General features: G+C 43.5%; 1 protein-coding gene across 10 annotated transcripts in view; it reads left to right on the top strand.

Moving 5' to 3' along the window:
- The window catches only part of Zbtb20 (zinc finger and BTB domain containing 20), a 786,764-nt gene that overhangs the window by 738,613 nt on the left and 23,681 nt on the right, over positions 1 to 24,470 (top strand). For all 10 annotated transcript variants that reach the window (XM_052158175.1, XM_052158178.1, XM_052158177.1 and 7 more), the window contains one exon: positions 22,763 to 24,367. In XM_052158175.1, the coding sequence (XP_052014135.1) occupies positions 22,763 to 24,367 (1,605 nt within the window). The remainder of the gene's footprint in view (positions 1 to 22,762; positions 24,368 to 24,470) is intronic.

The raw sequence follows: 24,470 nt of genomic DNA, 5'->3' as shown, positions 1-24,470 counted from the left end.
CTCCTTAAACCTTTGCAAGAAATCCCATGGGAACGGCCAAATTCAGCATGACCCCTGATAAAGGCTGGGGAGGTGGCAGATGCTCCAGCAGTGGTTCCCACCTGCCTAACGCTATTACCCTTTAATACAGTTCCTCATGTTGTAGTGACCGCCAACCATAAAATTATTGTTGTTGCAGCTTCATAACTGTAATTTTGCCTCTGTTAGGAATCAGAATATAAATATAATATAAATATTTATAAATATAAATATAATATAAATATAATATAAATATAAATATGAATTCAGGCTATCTGATATGTGACCCCAAAAGTGTTGAGGTTTACAACTACTGTTCTACAGCTATTTCTTGGGTGTGTTGTTTATGAGCTAAGATTTAGATCACGTGTTGTTCAGACAGTGTTTTCTCACTACCATGGTCTAGTTATACGTGAACTTTAGTGTATGAATGCAGTTTACATGCTTTTAATTAACCATCCTCTATTGTTATTTCCTTGTATGCATGGTAGCTACGCATTCATCATATATATGCCCCATGGGTTGTTGTAAAGAAAGATGAGGTACAGTGTTGTATGTAAAGATGAGGTACAGTGTTGTATGTAAAGATGAGGTACAGTGTTGTATGTAAAGATGAGGTACAGTTTTGTATGTAAAGATGAGGTACAGTGTTGTATGTAAAGATGAGGTACAGTGTTGTATGTAAAGATGAGGTACAGTGTTGTATGTAAAGATCCAAACAGCACAGCACCAGAGGCGTTGAGCACCAACTAGTACCTCTTCCTCCTCTGGAGCAGGAGGATTACAGACAGGTGAACTACTGTGCTTAGTGTCAATTTAGGTGTTTTAGATTATAAAGAAAATGTGGCGTTGAATTAAAGCAACCTAAATGACAGTTGTATCAGGGCCCAAACTTCCTAAGAGCCACTGAAACTCAAAAACCTCAGTCTGTAGAAGAAATACCCAAGTGCCCCTTCAGGTTTCAGGCCTCTGTGGGTCAGGGAGCCTCTCCACTAATCTTTTAGCGGTTGTTTTGGCCACTAAAGAAACAAACAAACAAAACGCCTCTACATTTGTTGATTTACTTTACCTAAAATGAAAAAGGACTAATATTTAGTAAGCACCCAGTCTATGTCAAATACACTGTCAGCATTCTTATAAAATGCTGTCATAGATAAGGAAATTATGTGGTACTCAGAAAAGTTAAAAAAAAAAAAAAAAGCCTTCAAAATGTTTCTCCTTGGTGTGAGGTAGCTTTAGAAAAATAATATGCTAGTGTTAAATGATAACATCGTCCTCCTGAGGTCCTCGTGCTCACCTGCATGGAAGAGTGAGAGAGTTTCCAATAATGGGAAGGGAGTGGAGTGGTTTACTCTCTCCCTCAGATGTCAGGCTTGCACGTGCCCCATTTCCACGTCCAAATTCACGAAGAGAACATAGATTAGACCTTAAAACAGGCAGACCATTGTTCTGCCACATCACAGAACCTTTTACACAGAGAAATCCAAGCAAAAATGTGTGTGTATACACATATGTACGTATGTGTGTATGTATGTATATATATGTATGTATCCGCATACATACATATATATACATACATACATACGTATACATCTTTGAAAGACAGTCTTCATGATGACTTTAGAGTATTTTGAGATAATTCAAACTCAGGTGCAGTTAGAAACGTAACTGTGTTTGACGGAGAGGAGACTACTCTACTCTCAGTTACCTGGCTTGGGTACCTTTTTCACCTCTGAAACAGTTTGCAGTAGTCAGGAGGAAAATAAACCTTGAAGAATACATTCAACAAGGACTGCTGACTTTGTCCCCGCTTCCTGTCCTGTGGTACCCACATAGTTTGGGGCAATATGTGGAAAGGCTTTGGGCATTTGCTTCTCTTTCTTCCTGAGTGTTTCTGCTGCTGGGTGTAGAATTGCAAGGACACACATGGTGGAACTTGATCTTCAAGTCTTCCAGTAATAGCTACAGATTGAAAGCCAAAGCAGATTATGTGCAAGTCTGTATACATCCCAAGTCAGAGCTTTAAAATGATAAGTTACTGAGTCATGAGTTCTGCATCTTGCATGCAGAATTTCTTAAATCACATGTTGATGGCTAATCAGCAGAATCCAAAGACGCAAATTAGATGGTACAATATTTACAGAGAAAATATATGTGTAGCTCACAGAATAACGATCCTCACAGTTACCATCCCACCCAAAAGGGAAAAAAAAAGGAAACAGCAGCAGCAGTAGCAGCAGCAGCAGCAGCATGGCAATCTGAACTCTCAGCGTTGTAGCCAAGAAGGGAGTCAGTCTAACAGCAGAAGGAAGCTGAAGACAGAATATTTTTGGTAGCAGGGGTCCAAACCTCACTAAAAGTCTATGAAGAATCAGAAGCAGCACTCTGCAAGGCGAACTATTCCTGTTATTCAAATAACGTAGCCAGTATATGTGTGTGTCATATAATTTTTAATAATAACATATAACATATGTATAATATATATAGCTCTAAATACATAATTTTAGAAGTATATATGTATGCATATATATACTTTTTTAAATATTTGAGAGCTTCATACATATATGAATTTTAGTCATTTTCACACATGCACACACCCATTACCTTCTCGTCCCTTTCCTTCTCCCACTGAAACTGTTCAATCTCAGCAATTCCCCCATGTTCCTTAACATCTTTTGTGAGTAGTTACGACTCCATGAGTTTAGTTACAGTTTCTTGTATAGGCATTGGTGACAGGTTATGTCTTGGAACAGCATTATGTCCCTGGTCAGCATTATCAGTAGTTCCTTAGGGAATTATGGGGTCTCATGAGCCCCTCCTCCTACCATAAAGAAATGTTGAGGTGCACACTCTTGTACAGGACTGGTGTGGGTAATTATTGTTGTAGTGATGTGCCATCTCTAGAATACCCCTGTTCCAACACACCTTCCAGCCTCTGGCTCTTCCCTTTGATGGTGTTCGCTGAGTGTTGGAGAGTGCGGTGGATGCCCCACTGAAGCCTGCCTAAGCACTCTACCTTCCCATATCCTCAGCACTCCAACAGTTACATGGCTGCTTCTCCACTGCCCACAGCAGAAGCAGATCTCCCTGACGAAGGCAGCACTGATCTGTGTAGATTACCATGACTGTTTAGAAGGCAGTTTGACCACATGTCCACTTATCCAGTGATGGTAGTGTATTTCTCTAGCCACGAGCTCTTGACAAGCTTCATTGTCAGGCATGAATTCCCTCCTTGGAGCAGACTTACAGTCCAAGCAGAAAGAGGTTATCCATAGCATCCATGCTCTGGCTGCTTAAAAAATTATTACATGTGAGGAGGAGGTGCACACATATGCCACAGCATGTGTGTAGAAGTCAAGGAACAACTTATGGGTTCTTTTCTTCTCCCACATGGAGACATGCATTGAACTCAGGTCATCAGGTAGAACAGCAAGTATCTTCACCCACTGATCCATCCCCAAGGCTCCTCTGCCAGCTTCTGTAACTCATTTTAATAATTTATTATTTATTTATTTATTTATTCATACATTCATTTTTCTCATACTGGGAAATGGACCTGTTGCCTCACACTTGCTAGACAGTTGCTGTGCTACTGAATCTTTAGCCCAGCTAAAATGCTGAATGCTTATTTTATCCAGTCAGAAGTCTCAAGTGCAGAACTCTGGTCCTGTCCACTGCCGAATCTCTAGGATCCAGTAAAATGCTTAGCCATAGTAGGTGCTTAGCAAGTGTTTGCAGAATGGATGACTGAAGGAGAGAGGGCAGCTCAGAGAACTGTATTAGTGAGCATATTGCAGGGCTATAAAACTGAATTGAATTTTTCCACTCAGCAGACCTACATAACAAAGTGCATCCCAGATACCCTCAGGTTTGTATGCTGGGAAAACAGAGTGCTTTCTCTTGAGCATAGATTGCTACATGTTTTGATTTTAATAGCAATATGGCAGGGTTAAGGTCAACTTTGTAATATAATCTGGTGCTTGTTTTTTATAGATATCATGGAAATAGATGTTCCTCACAAGATGCTCAAACAGATGATTGGGTGAAAGCTCTAGAAAACCTTGCAACAACTAAAAGGAAAGATTTCCCCAGTTCTGCCTTCCATTACTGCTGAATGTGTACAGTTTTATGCACCCTCAGCCATTCTTTCTTGTCTTCCCAGGTCCAATCTTTGTCTGGCGAAAACAGCATATGACTGTTAGTATAGCAAGGAGTCAGTTATTGAGAAATCTATCCCCCACACATAGTGCTCCAAGCTCCTCTCCTGGGAATGGCATGGTTCTGTCAGCAGCAGGCAGAGCTGGCCCAGGGAAATAAGAGCTTGGCATAGAATCTTAGGAGCCTCCTGCTGGAGGGGCCCCCAAGAGAGTTGCTTCACACCCATCCTCCTTCAGCTAGCCGGACAGTAGAAAGATGTGTAGGAAAACAAATTCCTGGCTGAATGAATAGAGGATTAAGTGAATGAGAGAAGAGTCCCCTGCTCCAGAAGTCTCTGCCATCCCACTTGAATAGAAAGGCTAACTTTGAAGGCACTCTGTTCTCCATGGCAGGATTTTGTATATCCTCCGCTTTGGAATATGGTTGCCATCTGCTGCCAGTGCGAAAGACTAAGGAAGAATTGGGGTGGGTAGGAGAGGCTGCGAGGGAAGAAAAGAGACATTAAAATGAGCTCACGATCTGCTTTGTGTTGGAGTCTAGGTTTCAGAACATCAGTCCTGTACTGTAAGAACAAAACCCCAGTGTGTCCTGGCCACACCAGGCGCCAGCACATCAGATAAGGCGCGTACTGTGTAGCATTCAGTCACTGAGCCTCAAGAAGTCCTGAAAGTGAAATCAGAGGAGCAAGCCAAGGAAGCCAAACTGGGAAAGCGCTTAGGGTAAAATATGATCAGAAGGACTCTGCAAATATGTGTCTTCGGGGTTACAGTAGCTCAAACATGACTCTACTGATTAAAGACTTGGAAATAGTCTCAATCCTAGGAACTTAAAGATCTTTAGACTAAAGCGGAGACTTCGCCATCTACTGCAAAGGCATTGTGAAGCTTTTGTACAGTCACAGGATGAGAGTGACCTGGCTATTGTACATTGTTGTACACTTAACCATTGACTGAGAGCCATAGACTGCTGTCCTGGCAGCAGGAGTGGGTGGTCTTTTACAAACAGAAAGGCCTAGTAGGCAAAGCCGCCGGTAAAGCCAAGAACAGCTCTGAAAAGCAGTGAATAGCTCAGAGAGCTTCCTCTGTCCCTGATAATATCTGTATAAATTACCAGTTATGGCACAGAATCATGTTGATAATTTATATACCAAAATGACATGCCAAAGGATAATAACTAAGCTGAGATGTACACTAGTGAAAAAATTATCCCAGTGAAGTTTTACTTTTGAGAAAGATTAGCTAATTATCCAAAAATGACATTTGAAGGCAAGGCCCCTTCTACTCGTAATAGTAGCTCTGTCTCCACTTTGAGGAATTAGCAGGATTGTAAGGCAGAAATATTTTCTGTCCTGAAAAGGAAAGAATTCCTTCCGAACTATAAGCAGAGTGAGGAGACAGTGAGAGCTGTGGAAAAGCAGAAAATCACATCACCACACACAGAAAGTGGTTGCAAGAGCATGCCGACCTCAGCGCCCTGGAATGACCGCGCCAGGAAATATTTGTTGGCTGTACAAGCTTTGGCCTTGATTCCTATCTGCCATCAGAGACAAGCCATACACAGCTGTGATGCAACCACAGAATGTTATTAATGTCCTCAGCCCCACTCGTGTACAGTGTCTCATCCCAGGAGCCCAGTGTGCCTTAAGACTCTGGCTTCTCCCAGGACATCCCATAGAGCATAAACGTCTTCATTTATAGATGAAATAACTGGTCCACAAAGGCACGACTCTGTTCTCTGTCTTTAAATGTGAAATGATTAATAGTCACGATGCTGACCCAGCACGTTGTGCTATTTTTCACATTATTTTGGGCTTCTCAGACAAAGGACATATTTTATCTTTCTCATTATTATTTTTAATTAGTTTTCAGAAAAGTCAAGATTTAAAAAAAAAGAATCTAACAAATATCCCATAGAGATATTTGGTATTTGGTTCCATCTCTCTCTCTCTCTCTCTCTCTCTCTCTCTCTCTCTCTCTCTCTCTCTCCCTGAGAATAAATTAAGGTCTTCTCTGCTTCTCTGTGCTGGATCTCTGCAGATAGTCATAGTCTCATGCCAGTTTTCAGAGGAATAAGGGCTCATTCTAATGGCCGGATCACAGTCCCTTCTGTGAAGAAACAGCTTTTAAATTCCTGTCTGGACACTGAATAATGTGTTTTTGGTTTAAAAACTTTTAACAGTTTGACCTGAAAACTTTTAGACATTACTAATATACAACCTGGTTGTGAGTTTAGCAATAAATTTAGACCCAGTATGTGAAAGCCACAGAGAAGACTGGTGGCTTTTATTCTCCCTGGTGACCTGCACTAAATGTTGCATATTTACTTTGTAAATGAGGACACCCAGTGGCCAGCAAGTGAAAATATTCTAAACAATCCCCAACACTGTTAACATAAATGTAAAGAGCAGTTGTCAGCGCCCATTGATAGACAGCTTCTAGCATCTACTACCAAGCCCTGGTTTTCCTGGCTCAGGCAAGAGTTGAGCCTGATAATTTTCTACCTCACTTCCCAGACTGGGTGTCTCTTTCCCTTTCATATAAGCGTGGCAAATCTTTGGGGTCCACTGAGTCTTTAGTGGCAGAAGGGCCTAGTAAAATATTTCTTAGAACAGATGGAGTCAGGAAGTTGAGAATAGCTTGGCATAGATCAGCAATAATAAACAGATGAGTGTGGTTTAAAAGAAGTGAGGTAAATTCATAAACCAATTGCTTTAAACCATAAGTTCATAGTGAAGACAGAACCACAGTTATTAACTAATGAGAGGGTAAGGAAATTAAAAACAAAACCCAAGAGGAAGAACAGATGTGGGCCACCAGGGACTAGAATGACCTCCTAGAACAATGGGTAGCCTCACCTCAAAGAAAATGAGCCCTGAGCTCCCCACTTGCTCTCAGCAGTGTCTGTACAGTGTTATGTATGGAGAAGTAATCAAACAGTCACTTAGAGAATACCTACCCCTCTGAGGGAGTGTGTGGGACAGCGTCAGGGATCCAGTTGGCAACCTGTGTTCTTTTGACTATATAGTTGTAGTTGCAGTAGGTAAGGTGGAGTTGTCTAATGGCAGTAAGACAAGTAGAAGTGAAAATGGAGGAGGCATTGATTTACTGTTATTATAAACATGTATGTGTGTAAAGTACAGCTTTATTCCTAAACATTCAAGTATGTGAACCATTTCCTTGTTTTTCTCAAGAAAATTAAACCTAAGACTCCTAGGTGACCCATTTATATAGAAGTCTAATGAAGTCTCAAGACTGTCTTCCCCTCCCCAGATTTGTACAAGACATGGGAAATCTAGGGAAGGGGTCAGATCCTTGGTCCATAGTGAACTTTGTGTTGACATTGCTTGACTCTCCACAGACATGCAATGGAGTTGGATCCTTTTGGCCTCTAAGAACTACTTCACTCACTGTGACTATAGATGCCCTCAACATGGAGCTTAAGTCCCTAAGATCATCATTTCTCTCAGTGCCCCTTTATGTCTAGTTCCCAAAAATATGCAAAGACATTCCCCACAAAGGGTTATGTGCAAGTTGTCTTCTTTCAGTTTTGTTTTGTTTTGTTTGTGAGAGCCTCTGCCAAGATAGGGTAGCTTGAGCTGACAAGTCCCCCACCTCAGCCTCTAGAATGTTGTGACCACAGAAATGAGCCACCACGCTTGGTTACCTTTAATATTTTAAAGAAGATGATTTTTCTTCTCAGTAATATTACCTCACTATAATTTCAAAGCATCGGACTCCCCCCTTCATATTCTAGAAAGAGTCCAAATTAATTCCTTTTAGAAGACCAAATTGAGAAGGAAATCCTTCCTTGTGTGGATTAATAAACTCTGAAACCACAGCTCCCTTGGATGAGGGAGCCCATGTCCATATACAAACACGCAATGCTTCTGACCTACAGGAGGAGGAAGGAGGGGACTCTTATAAGTGCCTTCTCATTTTATAACAATAAACCAAAAGTTAATAATTCTACTTATACCTCTGAGCCACTGCAGAATAGGACAAGGGAGAACTCGGCATAAACTCTAGTAATCATGTGAAGCGTCCCAGAGAAAGGAGAATTTTAAATAAGTTTCATGGAAAGTTTGTAAGGTTTGGTGACTGGGAAAGCCCAGTAACTTCAGAAGTTGTTATAAAATGAGCAGAAGGAGAGAATGTGGCATGGCTACAGTCTGGAGACCATGGCGCAGTGGTACTTAGCCACCTGGCACGCCCTAGACTCCATCACCAACAAGCTGTCATATCCCCAAGTAAGTGATGAAAACAGTACATGTGGGAATTGGCAAAATGACCAGGGTCTTGAATCAATGCAAAGATTCTGTTGGGAATACCATGAGAATCAAACCAACCTGACAAACACAGACAAGACTGTAAGACACAGCAAGGAGTCATGAGCTCGGTCCTTCTACTCTAATCCATAAATAATATTGTAAATATTGTAGAACATAATACGGAGATAGAATAAAATTAAAGCCAAGTACTTGTTATGAGCACAACAGTGAGGTGTGCTTCCGGAGGCTTTTGAACTGTCAACACAGCTGCACTGGCTGAGCTTGGTATTCTTAGCACAAGAAAGGAACCTATGTGTCCATTTTAATTTTATTTTAGATTTTTACATTTGAAGATACTTTTTCCTTACTGCATCCACAATCTAATATATTCATTAGATTATGTTACTGAATATCATATGGATGTATATATGCAAGTATATAATGTACATGAACTGATTCTGCAATGGGTCATCACAAGTGGGCCTCTGAGTTGCAGCTATTTGTTGTCTAAGGTGGCCCACACAAACCACCTCTGAACTGCTTTTTGACCGTTAATCTAGCAGAGAACTGGGGTGGAAGGCCTGCACTGTTTAGTAGGAGAATGCATAGCAACTCCAGTCCCCAGCTTGCATGGAGAAAGAATCCACCTCTGCTGCCCACAGTGCTGCTTTGAATTCTCATGGTCATGTTGGAGGTAGCATTGTGTTCAGAAGACAGAGCAGAGCAATCTGAGAGTAAATCTGAAGTTCTGCTTTAGAAACAATCAGAAGAAAACTGCAACAGAATTTGGAAAAGTCAGTATATTGGAAGCTGTGTAGTAATTTCAGTAGGAAAGTTCATTTACCTGGCACCACAAGATCTTAGTTCTCCCTCACTGAAATCTAGCTTACTAGATTAGGGGTTTCCTAACTCACAAATTAATTTCTGTAACTCTTACCAGTTGGTATTTTCTGAAAGAATGGTATTCTAGAAGGCTGTGGTGTCTCATTACAGTCACTGAATTGAGGATTCTATCTTTCCTGTTTAAAAAAAAAAAAAAAGAGTGAACGTTGATGTGGAGCCGAAAAGATGTGCTCGCCTCTATATAAACACATTTGAAATTTTGAATTTCTTTCCCAGAAAAAAGAAAGACAACTTCTCAACTACACTAACTATATAGATCCCTTTAAGGCCTTTCCGAATCCACACTCAGACTGGAGAATGGCGATTTTAAGAACGCTCTTCTGTTCAGCTCTGTATCCGCCCCCCACTGCTACGGCATCTCTGTATTTTTGTTCTCCAGATTTAGTGAACAATGGGAAAGGTTACAATAGGGCAGCAGCTAAATTTGTAAGGAAAGAGCTTTAGGGGGAAATGCAATTCCTGAAAGGCGCTTCAGAGGTTTACAGTGTGAGGGACTTACAGACCGCAACCTCAGCTTCCCTTGGCTGTCCTGGTCCTGGCGGGGCTTCCCTCCTCAAGAAGCCATTTCACCTCAAGTCTGGGCCAAGGGCATAGGTATTTTTAAGAATGTCTGGAATTTTCTGTCTATGCTTTTATTCTGAGAATTAAAACATAAGCTTTCACTAACACACAGTAAGGCAGTTAGTATCCATGTTTTATTTCACCAGAATCAGAAGCTCAAAGCAGATGTCCTTCCTGCTCTTTATAATAGATAATGCTACTAATTACCTCGACTCAGTGAAGAACTGCCTAGAAACCCGCAAAGTGTTATTGTAGGTATGTATATTTCCAGAGGAGCTCAGCATGTGAGTTTGAGTGGACCAGGTGCAGATAATTCTCCCCCAGAGAGGGTGGGTCCTATTAGATTGTTTGGGATTCTGGAGAGAAAGGACACAGAAGGCAATTAGGCATAGGTATCCCCACCTGAGAGCTCGGTAGGGCTTTCCTCTGCGCTGATATCAGAACTGTAAGCTTCCTAGCCTTTAGATTCCAGGGCTTACACCAGTAGCACAAGTGTGCACACTACTGGTTCTGAGGCCTTCAGACTCACACTGAGCTATACTCTGAGAATCCCGGTGTCCTCAGCCTGCAAATGATCTGTCAGGACTCCTCATCTGCCCCAATTCATGAGCTAATTCCCTTAATAATCCTCTCTCATATGTCTATATGCATATCATATGGATTCTCTCCCTCTAACTCCAGCAAATACAGATGTTGGTATCAAGAATGACTCTAGAGAAGCTGTTTGTTTGTTTGTTTGTTTGTTTGTTTGTTTAGTGGAACTGAACCTTAAGGATGATTTGTGTAACTGATTTTAAGGATTCTAGAACTGACTCTCTAATCTGATTAAACTACAAGTGCTAAGGGTTCTAGTTAGTACAGAGAGCACCAAGAGACTGTGGCAGGAATTGTAGGAACCCCAGATAAGTACGATTGATACTCCTGGCTCTACTCCCAAGAATCAAGGAGTTTAGTGAAATAAGATGCTGATTAGTTACAAATCTTCAGGAATAAGATATCTTGGCTCCAGTTCCATATAACTTACTGAGATTTGTCTGAACTCAAAATTTCTCTCCTAAAGTTCCAATAGGCGAAGTGCTGAGAATTAAGCATACCTTCATCTTTCAGTTGGCTGAACTCCAACAGACTTTGAACCCAGCCTTTCGTGATACCCTCTGTTAAAGTGAGGACATTAGTGGAAAAGGTATGGGGAGGAGCTAGCGGAGGGGGCAAGAGGGGTTCCTTAGCGTTGGGATTGATGTTTGTGAACATTAATGAGGCTGGGGACACAGAGTGCCTAAACTCTGAGGAGATGCGTTTGCCAGTGGAGGTGCCCTCTCTCCATGTTCTCTCCCCTTCCTGTGCCCTACAACAGAGTGCCCTCTACCCACTGCCCTGGGGCATGGTAGCTGGTTCCTCCCACCCCTGCAGATGACTGCTCACCACACAGGGATTGGCCTTTCCCTATCTGCCTGGAGACATTGGCTGGCATCATTGCCAGTGAAAACATCAGCAGTCTCCCGTGAGAAGCTCCAGGCAGGAGAATGCTGCTTCTCCTCAGACCTGGCCTTCTTGGCTTCCACTCAGAGATCTAAATTCAAGTCAGACCAAAATCCCTAAAGTGTGGAACAAAGTGTCACCCCTGAGAAGGTGTGCTGCAACACATAGGAATCACCTGAGATGCCTACTTACTTTATGCAAGCAAAAGTCTGGAGAAATCTCATGTGGGGAACACATGAGAGGTCAGGCTAAGTAAAGAGGAAATGAACTTCAGCCTGAATGTATTTTTTTAATTGAGAATTTTGTACAGGTTGTGTTGGGGATCAGTACGCAGACGGTTCACTTTGTACACAATTCTTACATACGTAAAATGTCTAAAAGTGCTGTGTTGTGATTCTTTATTAGCATATCTTCCAGTGCCTTTCCAACATCAAATGTGGAGGCAAATTTTCTACAAGAAGAAATGAAATACCAATATATTCACATGCTAATTCACCATCATCGAAGACACACCCAGGTCTCTGGTTTCTACCACAGACACTGCAAACACAAATTGCCTTTCACAGCGCATTAACAACATTATCAAGAAAAGGAAACCGCCATTACCAAGGGTGCTGCACGGCACACACGTCGGACAAGACAGTAGTCATTCCAGACGTGTTCAATGTTCAACTGTGATTCCAAATTTCCATTTCATATGTTTTATATTGTAGAATATAAGATTAATTTACCTATATGATGGTATGCTGATAGCCAAGACAGTCACAGGCTTCCCTAATTAAATGGTTCACTATTTTCTGGTTATATAAAAAATAAACACCAACCAGAAAATGATTTTGCAGTTTCCTCCTTCTTTCCCTCCTCCCCCACCCTCCACTCTGAGCAGGCAAATGCACCCTACATGCCAGGCTCCCTGAGCCTTTGCAGCGATTCCTTGGCACTCCATGGTGCTCACATTGACCCTCTTCTGATCCATGATGCAACCAACAAATTTAAGGCTAGTGTTTTTCTTAATGCTTTAAGCTGTAAGATGAAGTGTGGTACCACCACACTTGGCTTGATTTCTTTCACCTATTTAAGAATGGACAAAATCGTTTGCTTCCATCTTATAGATATTCTTAGGACCATCAAGAATAACTTAGGACTACAGTTATTCAGAAAGCATTCCTCTGGTGCTGAGACATGGTGTTTACATACAGACCCAACAGTCCTGAGTTCTGTCCAACATCCCATTAGATAGCAGGAGGAACCAACTCCCAAGAGTTGTCCTCTAATCTCCACACATGCTCCGTAGCACAAGTGCCTACACACAGAAACAAACCACAGACAGAGACCAATGAAAAGATCTTTTAAATATGTTTGGGTTATACAAGAAGGGAGTCGAGGAACAATGAGGCATTCATAGAGTTAGCTTTTGTCTTTCATGGTAGGCTGTACCCTTCATTTTTAACTTCTCCATTTTCTGCAGATAAATAATGGGTTTCTTGATTAGCTGCTTGGGACACTTTTCATTTTTCCCTTTGTTTCCATGTTCTCTTCTTTTTGCACCCTCCACCCACCCTCCCCATCTCCAAGATGGAGTATTTTTGTATAGTAGCCCTCATTGTCCTAGAACTAGCTTTGTAAACCAGCTGGCCTCGAACTCGCAGAGATCCACCTACCTCTCCCTCCTGAGTCCTGGGATTAAAGGCATCTGCCATCAGGGCCTGGTTTATTTACTTTTTTAATTTGAAGATTTGTTTTTTCCCTTTAGTCTTTTTTAGCTTCCTTCCAGCTCTTGCAGAAGTAGGCTCAGCTGACAGTCTCCTCTGGGTCTTTTCCTTCACAGAACCCAGCTGGGTTGTCTTTCTTCTTGGATGTTTTAGCAGCAAGAAGTCTGTGAGCTGGGTACCTGAAGGCTGTGGCACACTGAGAGCTGTCATGAAGCCGTGCTGCCTGGTTGCTGCAGACTAAAGCAGCCAGTGTGGGCCCACTGAGCAGAGATGGTGCATTTCCTGTTCTAGCTTAGAGACGTGGGAAAAGCATCGACTGTTTGGGTTCTTTGGCTGCAATGTGCATAAAAAGAGAGTCAATATGCATAAAGTGAAGATATCCAAGGACAGACAGAAGAGGCTTGGGCAGATTAGAATGGTAGAGTGGATTTGTCTACTTCTTCCTCACTGGGAGAGCCAGTGGTAGGCCCTTCCCCAACCAGTTCTTCAAAAGAGTAACTCAAAAGGAGCAACCCAGGGCCTTTGAGGAGTTCTGTGAGGATGCTTTGCAGTAGCTCCACCCTTAGAGTGGGAATCCCTGTCACTCAAGGAGAAAAATGTAAATGCAGTGAGAACTGGATCTGGGAAGACAAAGACCGAGCAGTGATATTCCACTGTTAGATGCAAGGTGGGTAATTACAGTTGTAGATAGGCAGACAGAGCATCAAGCAACACACTGTAAATGATGTAGATCCATTACCTTAATGGATCCTGCCAACTTAATTCCAGAGTTTGTAGGACAATAGGAAAGCTACCAAACCCTTCCGTGACCTATATAAACTAAAAACTTTTGGAGAAAGTGAAGAAAACTTTAACTCAAGTCCTACAGGCAGAATCACAGCTCTGGATCAGTTCCCAGAGCTGAGCTGAATGAATGCAAGGCAGAGCCACCACTTGAGGAAATACTCCATACACCACCCAAAATATGTTCTTTTCATCTCATCCTTCTCCAAAGACACTGGCAGCCCTTTACCAGGGTACCTGTGCATGGGGAGAGAAAGAATCATACTTTATGAAGATAAATAGAAATGTGCTCTACATACTGATACAGGAGAGCACAGTATCTCTTTAGCTACCCACTCAGATTAAGACCATCTAAAGATCAGGTGATTAATAAGGTTTATGGCTCTAGTCTGATTCATGGTTAGTTCTCAGATCTACACTCTGTGTCTTCCTCGAGTTCTGGAATACGTGAATATGACAGGGACACTTAGCACCTGGCCAAATGGGCAGGGCAGAGCTGCCTTTTCCTAGGAAAGTGATAAATAAAATCAGTATTTATTTATCAGTCCCCAGAGGGTTTATAAAGATTAATCCCACCATCAAGGACTGGTGAGGTGCCAGTGTGGTGATTCCCACTCAGCTTCTGTATTTGGCCTGTGCAAAAGACAGATGAATCCTGGAGAATGTTAGTAGATTATTAAAAGTTTAGCCAAGTAATGACTTCAGTTGATTAATTTACAAGATGTAGTTTCATTGTTTGAGCAAATCAACATGTGCCCTGGTACTTTATAAACAGCTAATGATCTGGCAAGTACCCTTTTCTCCATAAGACAAATGGCTAGGCCAGCAGTATATTTATACTGCAGTTCCTACCTCAAGAGAGTATTAGCTTCTTAGCCCAACATCACAGTTTAATTTCCAAGGATCTGGATCGCATCTCCTTTCAAAGCTGTACCACTGCTCCTTTACACTGATGGCGTTATGCTGACTGGGCATGGTGAATGTAAAGTACCAAGGACTGTGGACATATTAATAAGCAAATTATTGCCTAAGGGTGAGAAGTGAAACTCAGGGCCTTGTACTTCAGAGAAACTTCTAGGGCTCTATGGTATGGGGCATGTTAAGATCCCTTTTAAGGTAAATGGTGAGCTGCTATAACTGGTATTTCCTGTAACCAAAAAGAAAGAGGAAAAACTGGTATTTCCTGTAACCAAAAAGAAAGAGGAAAATGGTACAGTGTCTGTGTGGTTTGGCCTAGGAAGCACGTCCTAAAACACAAGGAAGTTACACAAAGGAGAAATCTAAATATCCAGTTCCTCTTCCTGCTCCTCTTCTTAGAAAATACCCTCTCTCTGGGTCCCTGGACACTCAGACACTCCTTAGAGTCACACCCTGGATTTCCCTGATTCTCAGGCATTCAGACTCAGACTGAACTGTGTCACCAAGATCCTGGTGTCCCCAACCTAAGATGATCTGTTACAGAACTTCTCAACTTCCATAATTGCATGAGACAATTTCTACAGTAAATGCCCTTACATATGTCTATACTAATATTCTCCTGATTCTATATCTCTGGAAAGTTCAAATATGCACACAGATGATACCATTATATTAAAATTGAGTTTTTAGCTTATGTTTAAAATTAGTTGCATAAGTTGTTGATTAATTACTTGTAGACAGATGTTTGATTATACTTTGTTGCAACCTAAAAGGATTTAGGTTGACTTTAAAAATTCAATAATTATTAAGATGTATTTTTATATAACTATAGACAAACAAAGAATCAGAGTCAAGGTAAAGTAAATTATTATTTATTATTATTATTCAATAAGTCTAGATGAATTTGTAAATAGGAAAGCACATATTGAAGTCTACTCAATTTCTATTATGTCGCCTAAATCTTGACTCTAAGCTCCTTTCTAAACAGGGCCAAAAGAAGAACACAATCTTTTTTATACCAGCAGATTTCAGCAAGATCAAAGCAGAATGCTGTTGCCTGAGGATCTAAGTTGGTTAGTTAATGTTTCAGATATTGAAGGTCCATTTGGATGAATATCTTCTTTGCTTTAGATTTTAGCTCATTCACATTTACCCTAGGGAATTCTCAGTAAATGTTTCACTAATGATCTAGTGAAAATCCAAGCAACCCCTACTGCAGCTTTAACCATAAGTCAGTTATGTTTATAATTTTAGCATGGAGCCAGCAATGCTTCACTCCCTCTGGGATCACAGCAGACTTGGTTTGAAGTAGGTAAGCCAGAGAGAACTGAAGTAAGTGAGGGGACCAGGAGAGGCCCATAGGGCAAGCTTCCTGGGATGGTTCTTCCCATGGACCTCGGGCTCCAGCAGTGATGGAAACCTAGATTCAGCCTTCAGACAAAGTAGAAAGAAAATGAAGCAGATGGGAAAGGAAATTAGAAGTGAGACATTTGTCTAGAGCTGGGTTGGCTTTAGTGTCATAGAGCAAGCGGTTTGTTCCCAGCTCCCAGTTTTACTTCCCTGTTGCCCATACATAATCCTTAGTAAGAAGAGAAAGATGAGGATAGGAAAGGAGGAGGGAAAGGGGAAGAGAGGAGGCGGTGAGGAGAAAAGAAAAGGGAGAGGAGACAAGAGAAGAGAGGGTAAGAGTAGAGAAGAGAACAGGGCAGGGAGAGAAAAGAGCAGAGGGGGAGGAGGAAGAGGGAAGGGCAGAGGGGGAGGAGGAAGAGGGAAGGACAGAGGGGGAGGAGGAAGAGGGAAGGGCAGAGGGGGAGGAGGAAGAGGGAAGGACAGAGGGGGAAGAGGAAGAGGGAAGGGCAGAGGGGGAGGGGCTGTAGAGCTTTCAAATAGACGTCATCTCAAACTTCTCCCGCTGTATGAGTTGGAAGTGTACATTTGATTTGCTTTATCCTTGTACTATAATATCTCATTTTAACATTCAAAACTATTCAAAGATATCTCATCCCCTAATTCTTTCAAAAATATGCCGTGCTAAAAACCAAAATCAAATCAAACTTTGCTCAATAATTGCCTTCCACAGTTGGAAACAGCATGGCCGGCTTCCTCAGCTTGGTCAACCAGCTTCAGGTCTCCTTACCCACAATCCTCTTTGAGTCTTACACGGTTAGTGTTAACCATCCTTTTCTACAAAGCAACTTTTTCTTGAAGATTGTTTATCTTATCATATAAAATATTAGCAGCTCCAGGCTGGGGGAGGTTAAAGCACTTGCCATACAAATATGAGAGCAAATTCCCAGAAGCTCTGTAAAGCCTCCGGCGGCAGCCTCAGGGAGGAAGAGCAAGGTTCCTGAGAGGACAGAAAGGATCACTGTGCTTGAGGCTGGACTGTGGAGCCTGGCCCCTAGGCTGTACCTAGTCCACGTACTGAGTAGCTGACCTCCTTCGGGCCCTACTTTTGATTTAGACCTGTTGGCTTGATCAACACTGGGTTTAATTTGAGCACTGGTATTTCCTCCTCTTTCCAGCCCTGGCTTCCCATCCCCCTCCCGCTACCCCGCCCCCCTGCACCTTACCCTTACCCTCCTCCGTTTTATATATCCTTTTGCTCTCCTGCTTGAGAAAGAACTGGATTTCACACCTAATTAAAAAAGATTGTATTGCCTGCTGTTCCCTTTCTTCTCCGTTTTCTCTTATTCTCGGGCAGCTTTTCATTCTCATGCTAAGTCCTAGCCCTGGACCCCTGCAGCTTACAGGACAGGCAGGGGCAAAGTTCCTGTAAAACCGGCACCAGGCCCTCCACCGCCCATTTCTTCAGGCAAATTTCCCTTGGGGACTCAGCCGGGCCTCTACGCCGTCATTTGTGCTCTCAGGGAACAGTCACTTGGAATAATTACATCCTCTCTGTCCTTAGGACAATTTCTTGAATGTTCCCAGGGAGTGTCATCACAGAATGACTTTTTACTCTGATACAAAGCCAGGTGGGTAGGATATTCTTTTAAGATAATATAAAGAGATCTATTTTTAATAAGAGTTTTCTCATGCCACTGTGGGCTTTCTTACAGCAATGTGGCATTTTCAAATACACAAAAATCTATGTAAAATTGTGTAGTTTTTGAAGAGTTGGGGTTTCCGGGGGAGGGAGGTTAGTTGGTTTGGGGGGTTCTGGGTTTTTTTTTTTTGTGGGTTTTTTTTTCCTGCTTATTTTGAATAGCCCAGATGCCTATTCAGTGCCAATCTTAGAAAGAATGGAGTTAGCATTTTCACACCATTCCTTCCTATACAGTTCTTGAATACCATCTAATCAAGATTTGTTTTCAATGGGGGACAAATCTACAGTAGGCTATTTCAAATTTATTCCATTGGAATCTATACATTAATGCCCATTGGATGAAAAGGGCATGCTCACAAAAGCCTGGACTTTGCCTCACTGTGGCACAAACTTTCCCACTGTATTCGAGTTAAACATAAAAGCAAGCCTGGGAAAGGAATTGCCTCTGCATTGTGTGCTGGAGGAAGGCGGCGTGCCTGAATGGAGAGGCAAGTTTCTCCACCGCATCTGTACCAGCACCAGCAGAAGGGAGGCCAGCCTTTGAGGGCAGCTCACTGCGCAGGGGCCAGGTGGACTCCAGGCATGTGTAGAGTCTCTCCATAAAAATCCAGATGGCAGATACGGTCAGCTTGTATCTGCACATAGGTTTATATTTTCCTCTCTGGTTGTCAGTGAAATTGGTGACAACGATAATATTATACTCATATAGACTATTTAGCAAATAACCTGATTGTTTATATTGACTAAACAGTTCAGTCAAGCAAGTAGATTTTTCTCATAAAGTTGTTCTTGTGCATGCGTGTGCATGCATGTGCATGTGAATATGTACAATTAAATAAGTTTTTAATACTATTTTAATATTCTTATCTCTTAAACAATGTCTAAAAGCAATGTTCTCTCTCTCTCTCTCTCTCTCTCTCTCTCTCTCTCTCTCTCTTTAAATGAGGATGGCCCTAGATCCTTGGCAATTAAAGTGTCACTCCTCAGAGGACCAAGAAATATGGATTCTGATCCCAACTTTGCTAGTTGTTTGCTGTATAGAACTTTGATTAAATCAATAGAAACTTTTAGAACCATAACATTCTCTACCTCAAACAGAACAATAATATCCTGAAAATATATAGGATTGCTACAAAAAGGTGGTGGTGGGGGTCTTATATAGGAGAGAATTTCTTACTGGGTAAAAATATACAGGAATATTAACCAGAGTTCCAATTGCGAAGGACCTGCTGCTTACACTCCACAGAAAGAAGCCAAGTGTGTCATCTGACCTCTGCATTGCAGTCCGTGTGATCAAATGAGCACTGACGTCTCTACCTGTGTAGAAAGACAAGTGTGCTAATAAGCCCACCCTGCCCAGAAATGGTGATTTTCCTGCCACCTGCTTACAGCCATTTAACTGGGCTGCTCGATATCTGTCGCATGCTCTCACATGCATGTGTTAAGCAATAGTGAAGTCTGGAGGCCAAAGGCTGGAGGTGTTCTTTCTAACTTTTAACTTGACAGCTGATGGTTGGAGCAGCTGTATGGAGCCTAATGCCCGCTCCCGCTTAGGGGCAAAGCATGTGATATTGTAGAACTGTTAAGAGAGAAATCCAGAGCCACACCATCTGGGTTTATACACCAGCCCTACCGTCATTGATCAGTGCAGCTTTGAGCACATTAGGGCTGATTTCTCAGCCCTAATTCCCAGTGTATAAATTAAGTGTTAATAATACAACCTGTTCCCCATGGTTGCTCTGATGATTAAATGGTATAATATGCATATATTAGAGTGGTTTGGACAGTGCTTGACAGATAATAAGGCTTGAAGAAAAGTTTGCCCTTATCGTTTTTCATTCTATATCTGCATGTATCTAGAATATAAAATTCAGCAAGACGCTAGAACATGATCTATTGGCTCAATTCCTGGACATCCATTCCTGAATTATTAGGATCTTCATTTAGGGATATATTTTGTATTAACCTATATATTGGGGATTTGACATAATCATTCAATTATGCAACTAGAATTTTATGATCACATGAAAAATATAGTATAATCCAGTATTTTGGGCCCATAATAAACCTGATGGAAGGGGAAAGAGGTTGCATCACTGAATGATACGAGAGCTTAGAGGTTTGCTCTGCTGGGACTGTGAGAGGATCCGGTGGAGAGTGGGGTAGAGCAGGGACTTCCTGAGCAGGTAGTCGCTCAGCAGAGAGGTGGACACACCTGCTGTGCACAGGCCGGGTCCTCTGGGGTCCTCACTACAGGGTGGAGCCCTAAGTAATGTTCTGGCATGTACTGTGCAGGCCTCACTCAGCCTGATAGCTTAGCTGTGTATTCATGATCTTCTCCCATTGTTACCGAATACTGACAAGACAGAACAAAACAACCCTGGAGGAAGTGTCCTAGATTGAATTCTGATCCAATGATAAAGACCCTGACCCAGAGTAACTTGGGGAGGAAAGAGTTTATGATGTATTACAGGTTAGAGACCATTACCAAGGAAAGCCAAGGCAGGAATGAAGAAGGGAAATTTGGTCAGAATATATTATATTAAAAAAATTATTTTCAATTAAAAAAAAAAGGTAGGAAGGATGAAGCCTTGGGGAGGAGCTGAAGCAGGGCAGCAGGAGCGCCTGAGTGTGATTTGAACACGAATGGCTCCTGTAGACTTGTGTGTGTGAATGCTTAGGTGGTAGGGGTGGCACTATTTGAGAATGGTTAGGAGCTAGAGCTTTGTTAAAGTAGGTGTGGCCTTGTTGGAGGAAGTGTCTCACTCAGGGAGGGCTTTTCTCTCTCCTGCTGCCTGTGGATTCAGAAGTAGAACTCTCAATTACTTCTCAGCACCAAGTATGCCCGTGTGCCTCCAAAATGATAATGGACTAAACCTCTGCAACTGTAAGCAAGCCCAGATTGAATGCTTGGTTTTATAAGTTGCCTTAGTCATAAAATCTCTTCACAGCCATAGAACACTGACTAAGACAACTTGCTTCCCAGCTCCTGCTCAGCCTCATGTCTCATACTACCCCAAACCATCTGCCCAGGACTGGCTAGGTTCTCCTCCGCCAACCTGCAATCAAGACAATGCCCCATAAAGTGGGTCAATCTGATGGACGTGATTCCTCAATTGGGATTTCCTCTTCCTTGGTGTCTATGGCATATGTCAAGTTGACAAAAACCAACTAGCACCGTGAAGAAAGATTTATCTTGTCCTCTGGTTTCAGAGGGTTTAACCCATGCTTCTTTGGTCCCATTGTAATGAACACATGTGGCAGAATACATAAATAACCTCATCGTATAAGCAGATAGAGAGAATCCAAGAAACCACGGCACAATACAGCCCCAAAGGGCACATGACCAGTGATTAATTTCTCCAGCTGAGCCCTACCTCCCCCCAAATAGCATCTTATTATGAAATCTATGAAAGGCTTAATTAATTCATCAACTCAGACCCCTCATAATCTAATAATCAGTGATAGTACCCTCACAGAGAGAATCAGAAGTGTTCCTCACTAATCTTTTAGGTACCCTTTAATCCAATCACATTTTTCTGTCAGAATAAAGCATTGCAGATTGTGAAGTTACAAGGATGGTTCTGACTGAAGAGTGGCGCGTGCAAAGGTATTCTTCAGAGACTGAGGGGTGACATAGAAAAACAGGAAGTCCCTGGGACTGTGCCATAGCCATCTGCTTTCTTCTCAGTATGGAATGGTGTTAACAACATTGTCACCTGTGTAGACAGCCTGGAACAGAGGGATGGCAGTTGGTCAGACCAGCAGAGCCCCCACCAAGATTACTGTCTTCCTTCTGGAAACTGTGTAATAGTTCTGCAAAACACCCTATTGCTCAAATTAAGTCTATGCACTACCTCCAGTTTACTCCTGCTTTCCTGGCCTAGTTAGTAACAGCGCTCTCTTTTACTCTAAGCACCCATTTTAAATGATACATGTGATCACCTAGCATGATCCCATTCATCACATCCAGCTCTGGCCTTTTAAAACATTGCTTCTTTCTGGGAGTGGTGGCACAAGCACACTTTTAATTCTGGAGGCAGGGGCATCTCTTGAGTTCAAGGCCAGCCTGGTCTACTTGTGAGTTCCAGGACAGCCTGAGTGGGGCAGTGAGAGCCTGTCTCAAGAAACAACAACAAAATCCCTTCCTCAGTAGCAGCAGCATCACTGGAATCTACAGACCCATCCATGATGAGTGTGCAGACTGTCAGGGTGCTAGGCAGGAGGAGATACAGAAGCAGCCAGCAAGTGCCCCTTCTGCAAGCAGATTGCATCCTGCACACCTCCTTTCATCTGGAAAGGGTGGTTGCAGAGGTGTGGTAGACATCTTAGTCTGGGTTGAATTTTCTAAGTTTTGCAAATCTGATATAGAGGTTGATAAAATACACCATGTAACTAGGGAGGAATTAATGTTTAAACTATGGATATTGTTGCTGTCTGCTGATAGAATAAGAAGCGTCTGGAACTTGTGGACAGGAATTAAATTTTTCCAGAGGATTTGAGATTAGGCCTGTCCAGAGTGAGGCAGAGGAGAGTGGTCCCCTGGCTAACATACATCTTTGCACCATGCTTCATGCAGTTATAGCATAGCAGGCAACAACCCGTCTGATTACCCTTTTAGAAAACATCGCCTGAACTTCTAGTGGATCCCAATGAATGCAATATCCAAAATAGCTGGGACACTAAGTCCAGAGGTGGGGGGAAACGCAAGGCATTGGTTGCCTAGACTGTATGTGCACTCTTCCCAAATCCACCCCACCCCCTGCCTCCGCATCACCCCTCCCCCGCCCCTCCCGCTTGCGTGTGCATCCGCCAGGTGGGTGGTTCTGGCTTGACTCTTCTAAGTCCTGAGTTAGAAAGCCATCAGCTCTGTATGACTGTGCCCTGTCTTGTATTTGCCTCACTATACTACAGGTGACATCAGTTGCAAGGGGATGACCGAGCGCATTCACAGCATCAACCTTCACAACTTCAGCAATTCCGTGCTCGAGACCCTTAACGAGCAGCGCAACCGTGGCCACTTCTGTGACGTGACGGTTCGCATCCACGGGAGCATGCTGCGCGCACATCGCTGCGTGCTGGCAGCCGGCAGCCCCTTCTTCCAAGACAAGCTGCTGCTGGGCTACAGCGACATCGAAATCCCGTCGGTGGTGTCCGTACAGTCGGTGCAAAAGCTCATTGACTTCATGTACAGCGGTGTGCTGAGAGTCTCGCAGTCGGAGGCTCTGCAGATCCTCACAGCCGCCAGCATCCTGCAGATCAAAACGGTCATAGATGAGTGCACACGCATCGTGTCACAAAACGTGGGCGATGTGTTCCCGGGCATCCAGGATTCTGGCCAGGACACACCAAGAGGCACACCAGAGTCAGGCACATCTGGCCAGAGCAGTGACACGGAATCAGGCTACCTGCAGAGCCACCCACAGCACAGTGTGGACCGAATCTACTCTGCACTCTACGCTTGCTCCATGCAGAATGGCAGCGGCGAGCGCTCCTTCTACAGTGGTGCAGTGGTCAGCCACCACGAAACTGCTCTCGGCCTGCCCCGTGACCACCACATGGAAGACCCCAGCTGGATCACACGCATCCATGAGCGCTCCCAACAAATGGAGCGCTACCTGTCCACCACCCCTGAGACCACGCACTGCCGCAAGCAGCCCCGGCCTGTGCGCATCCAGACCCTGGTGGGCAACATCCACATCAAGCAGGAAATGGAAGATGACTATGACTACTATGGGCAGCAAAGGGTGCAGATCCTAGAACGCAATGAATCCGAGGAGTGCACAGAAGACACTGACCAGGCAGAGGGCACAGAGAGCGAGCCCAAAGGTGAAAGCTTTGATTCTGGGGTCAGCTCCTCCATCGGCACCGAACCTGACTCAGTGGAGCAACAGTTTGGGGCCGGAGCCACAAGGGAGGGTCAAGCAGAACCCGCCCAACCCGAGCAGGCAGCAGAAGCCCCAGCTGAGAGCAGTGCCCAGCCAAACCAGCTAGAAACAGGTGCCTCCTCTCCCGAGAGAAGCAATGAAGTGGAGATGGACAACACAGTCATCACTGTGAGTAACAGCTCCGATAAGGGCGTCCTACAGCAGCCTTCCGTCAACACATCCATCGGGCAACCATTGCCAAGTACCCAGCTCTATTTACGCCAGACAGAAACCCTCACCAGCAACCTGAGGATGCCTCTGACCTTGACCAGCAACACACAGGTCATTGGCACAGCTGGCAACACCTATCTGCCAGCCCTCTTCACTACCCAGCCCGCGGGCAGTGGCCCCAAGCCTTTTCTTTTCAGCCTGCCACAGCCCCTGACAGGCCAGCAGACCCAGTTTGTGACAGTGTCCCAGCCTGGCCTGTCCACCTTTACTGCACAGCTGCCAGCGCCACAGCCCCTGGCCTCATCTACAGGCCACAGCACAGCCAGTGGGCAAGGTGACAAAAAGCCTTATGAGTGCACTCTCTGCAACAAGACTTTCACAGCCAAACAGAACTACGTCAAGCACATGTTCGTACATACAGGTGAGTGCCCCTTCTCTGGAAGCTTGGGGGTGGGGGGGGGGCGGTGTAGTGGGGGAGGTGGAGGGCCGGGTGTCTATGGGGGCAGGATAACACTTAGAAGGGA

The sequence above is a fragment of the Apodemus sylvaticus genome, chromosome 15 (genome assembly GCF_947179515.1).
Source record: "Apodemus sylvaticus chromosome 15, mApoSyl1.1, whole genome shotgun sequence".
NCBI classification, from domain to species: Eukaryota; Metazoa; Chordata; class Mammalia; order Rodentia; family Muridae; genus Apodemus; species Apodemus sylvaticus.
This window is presented reverse-complemented; position numbering and strand designations above follow the sequence as displayed.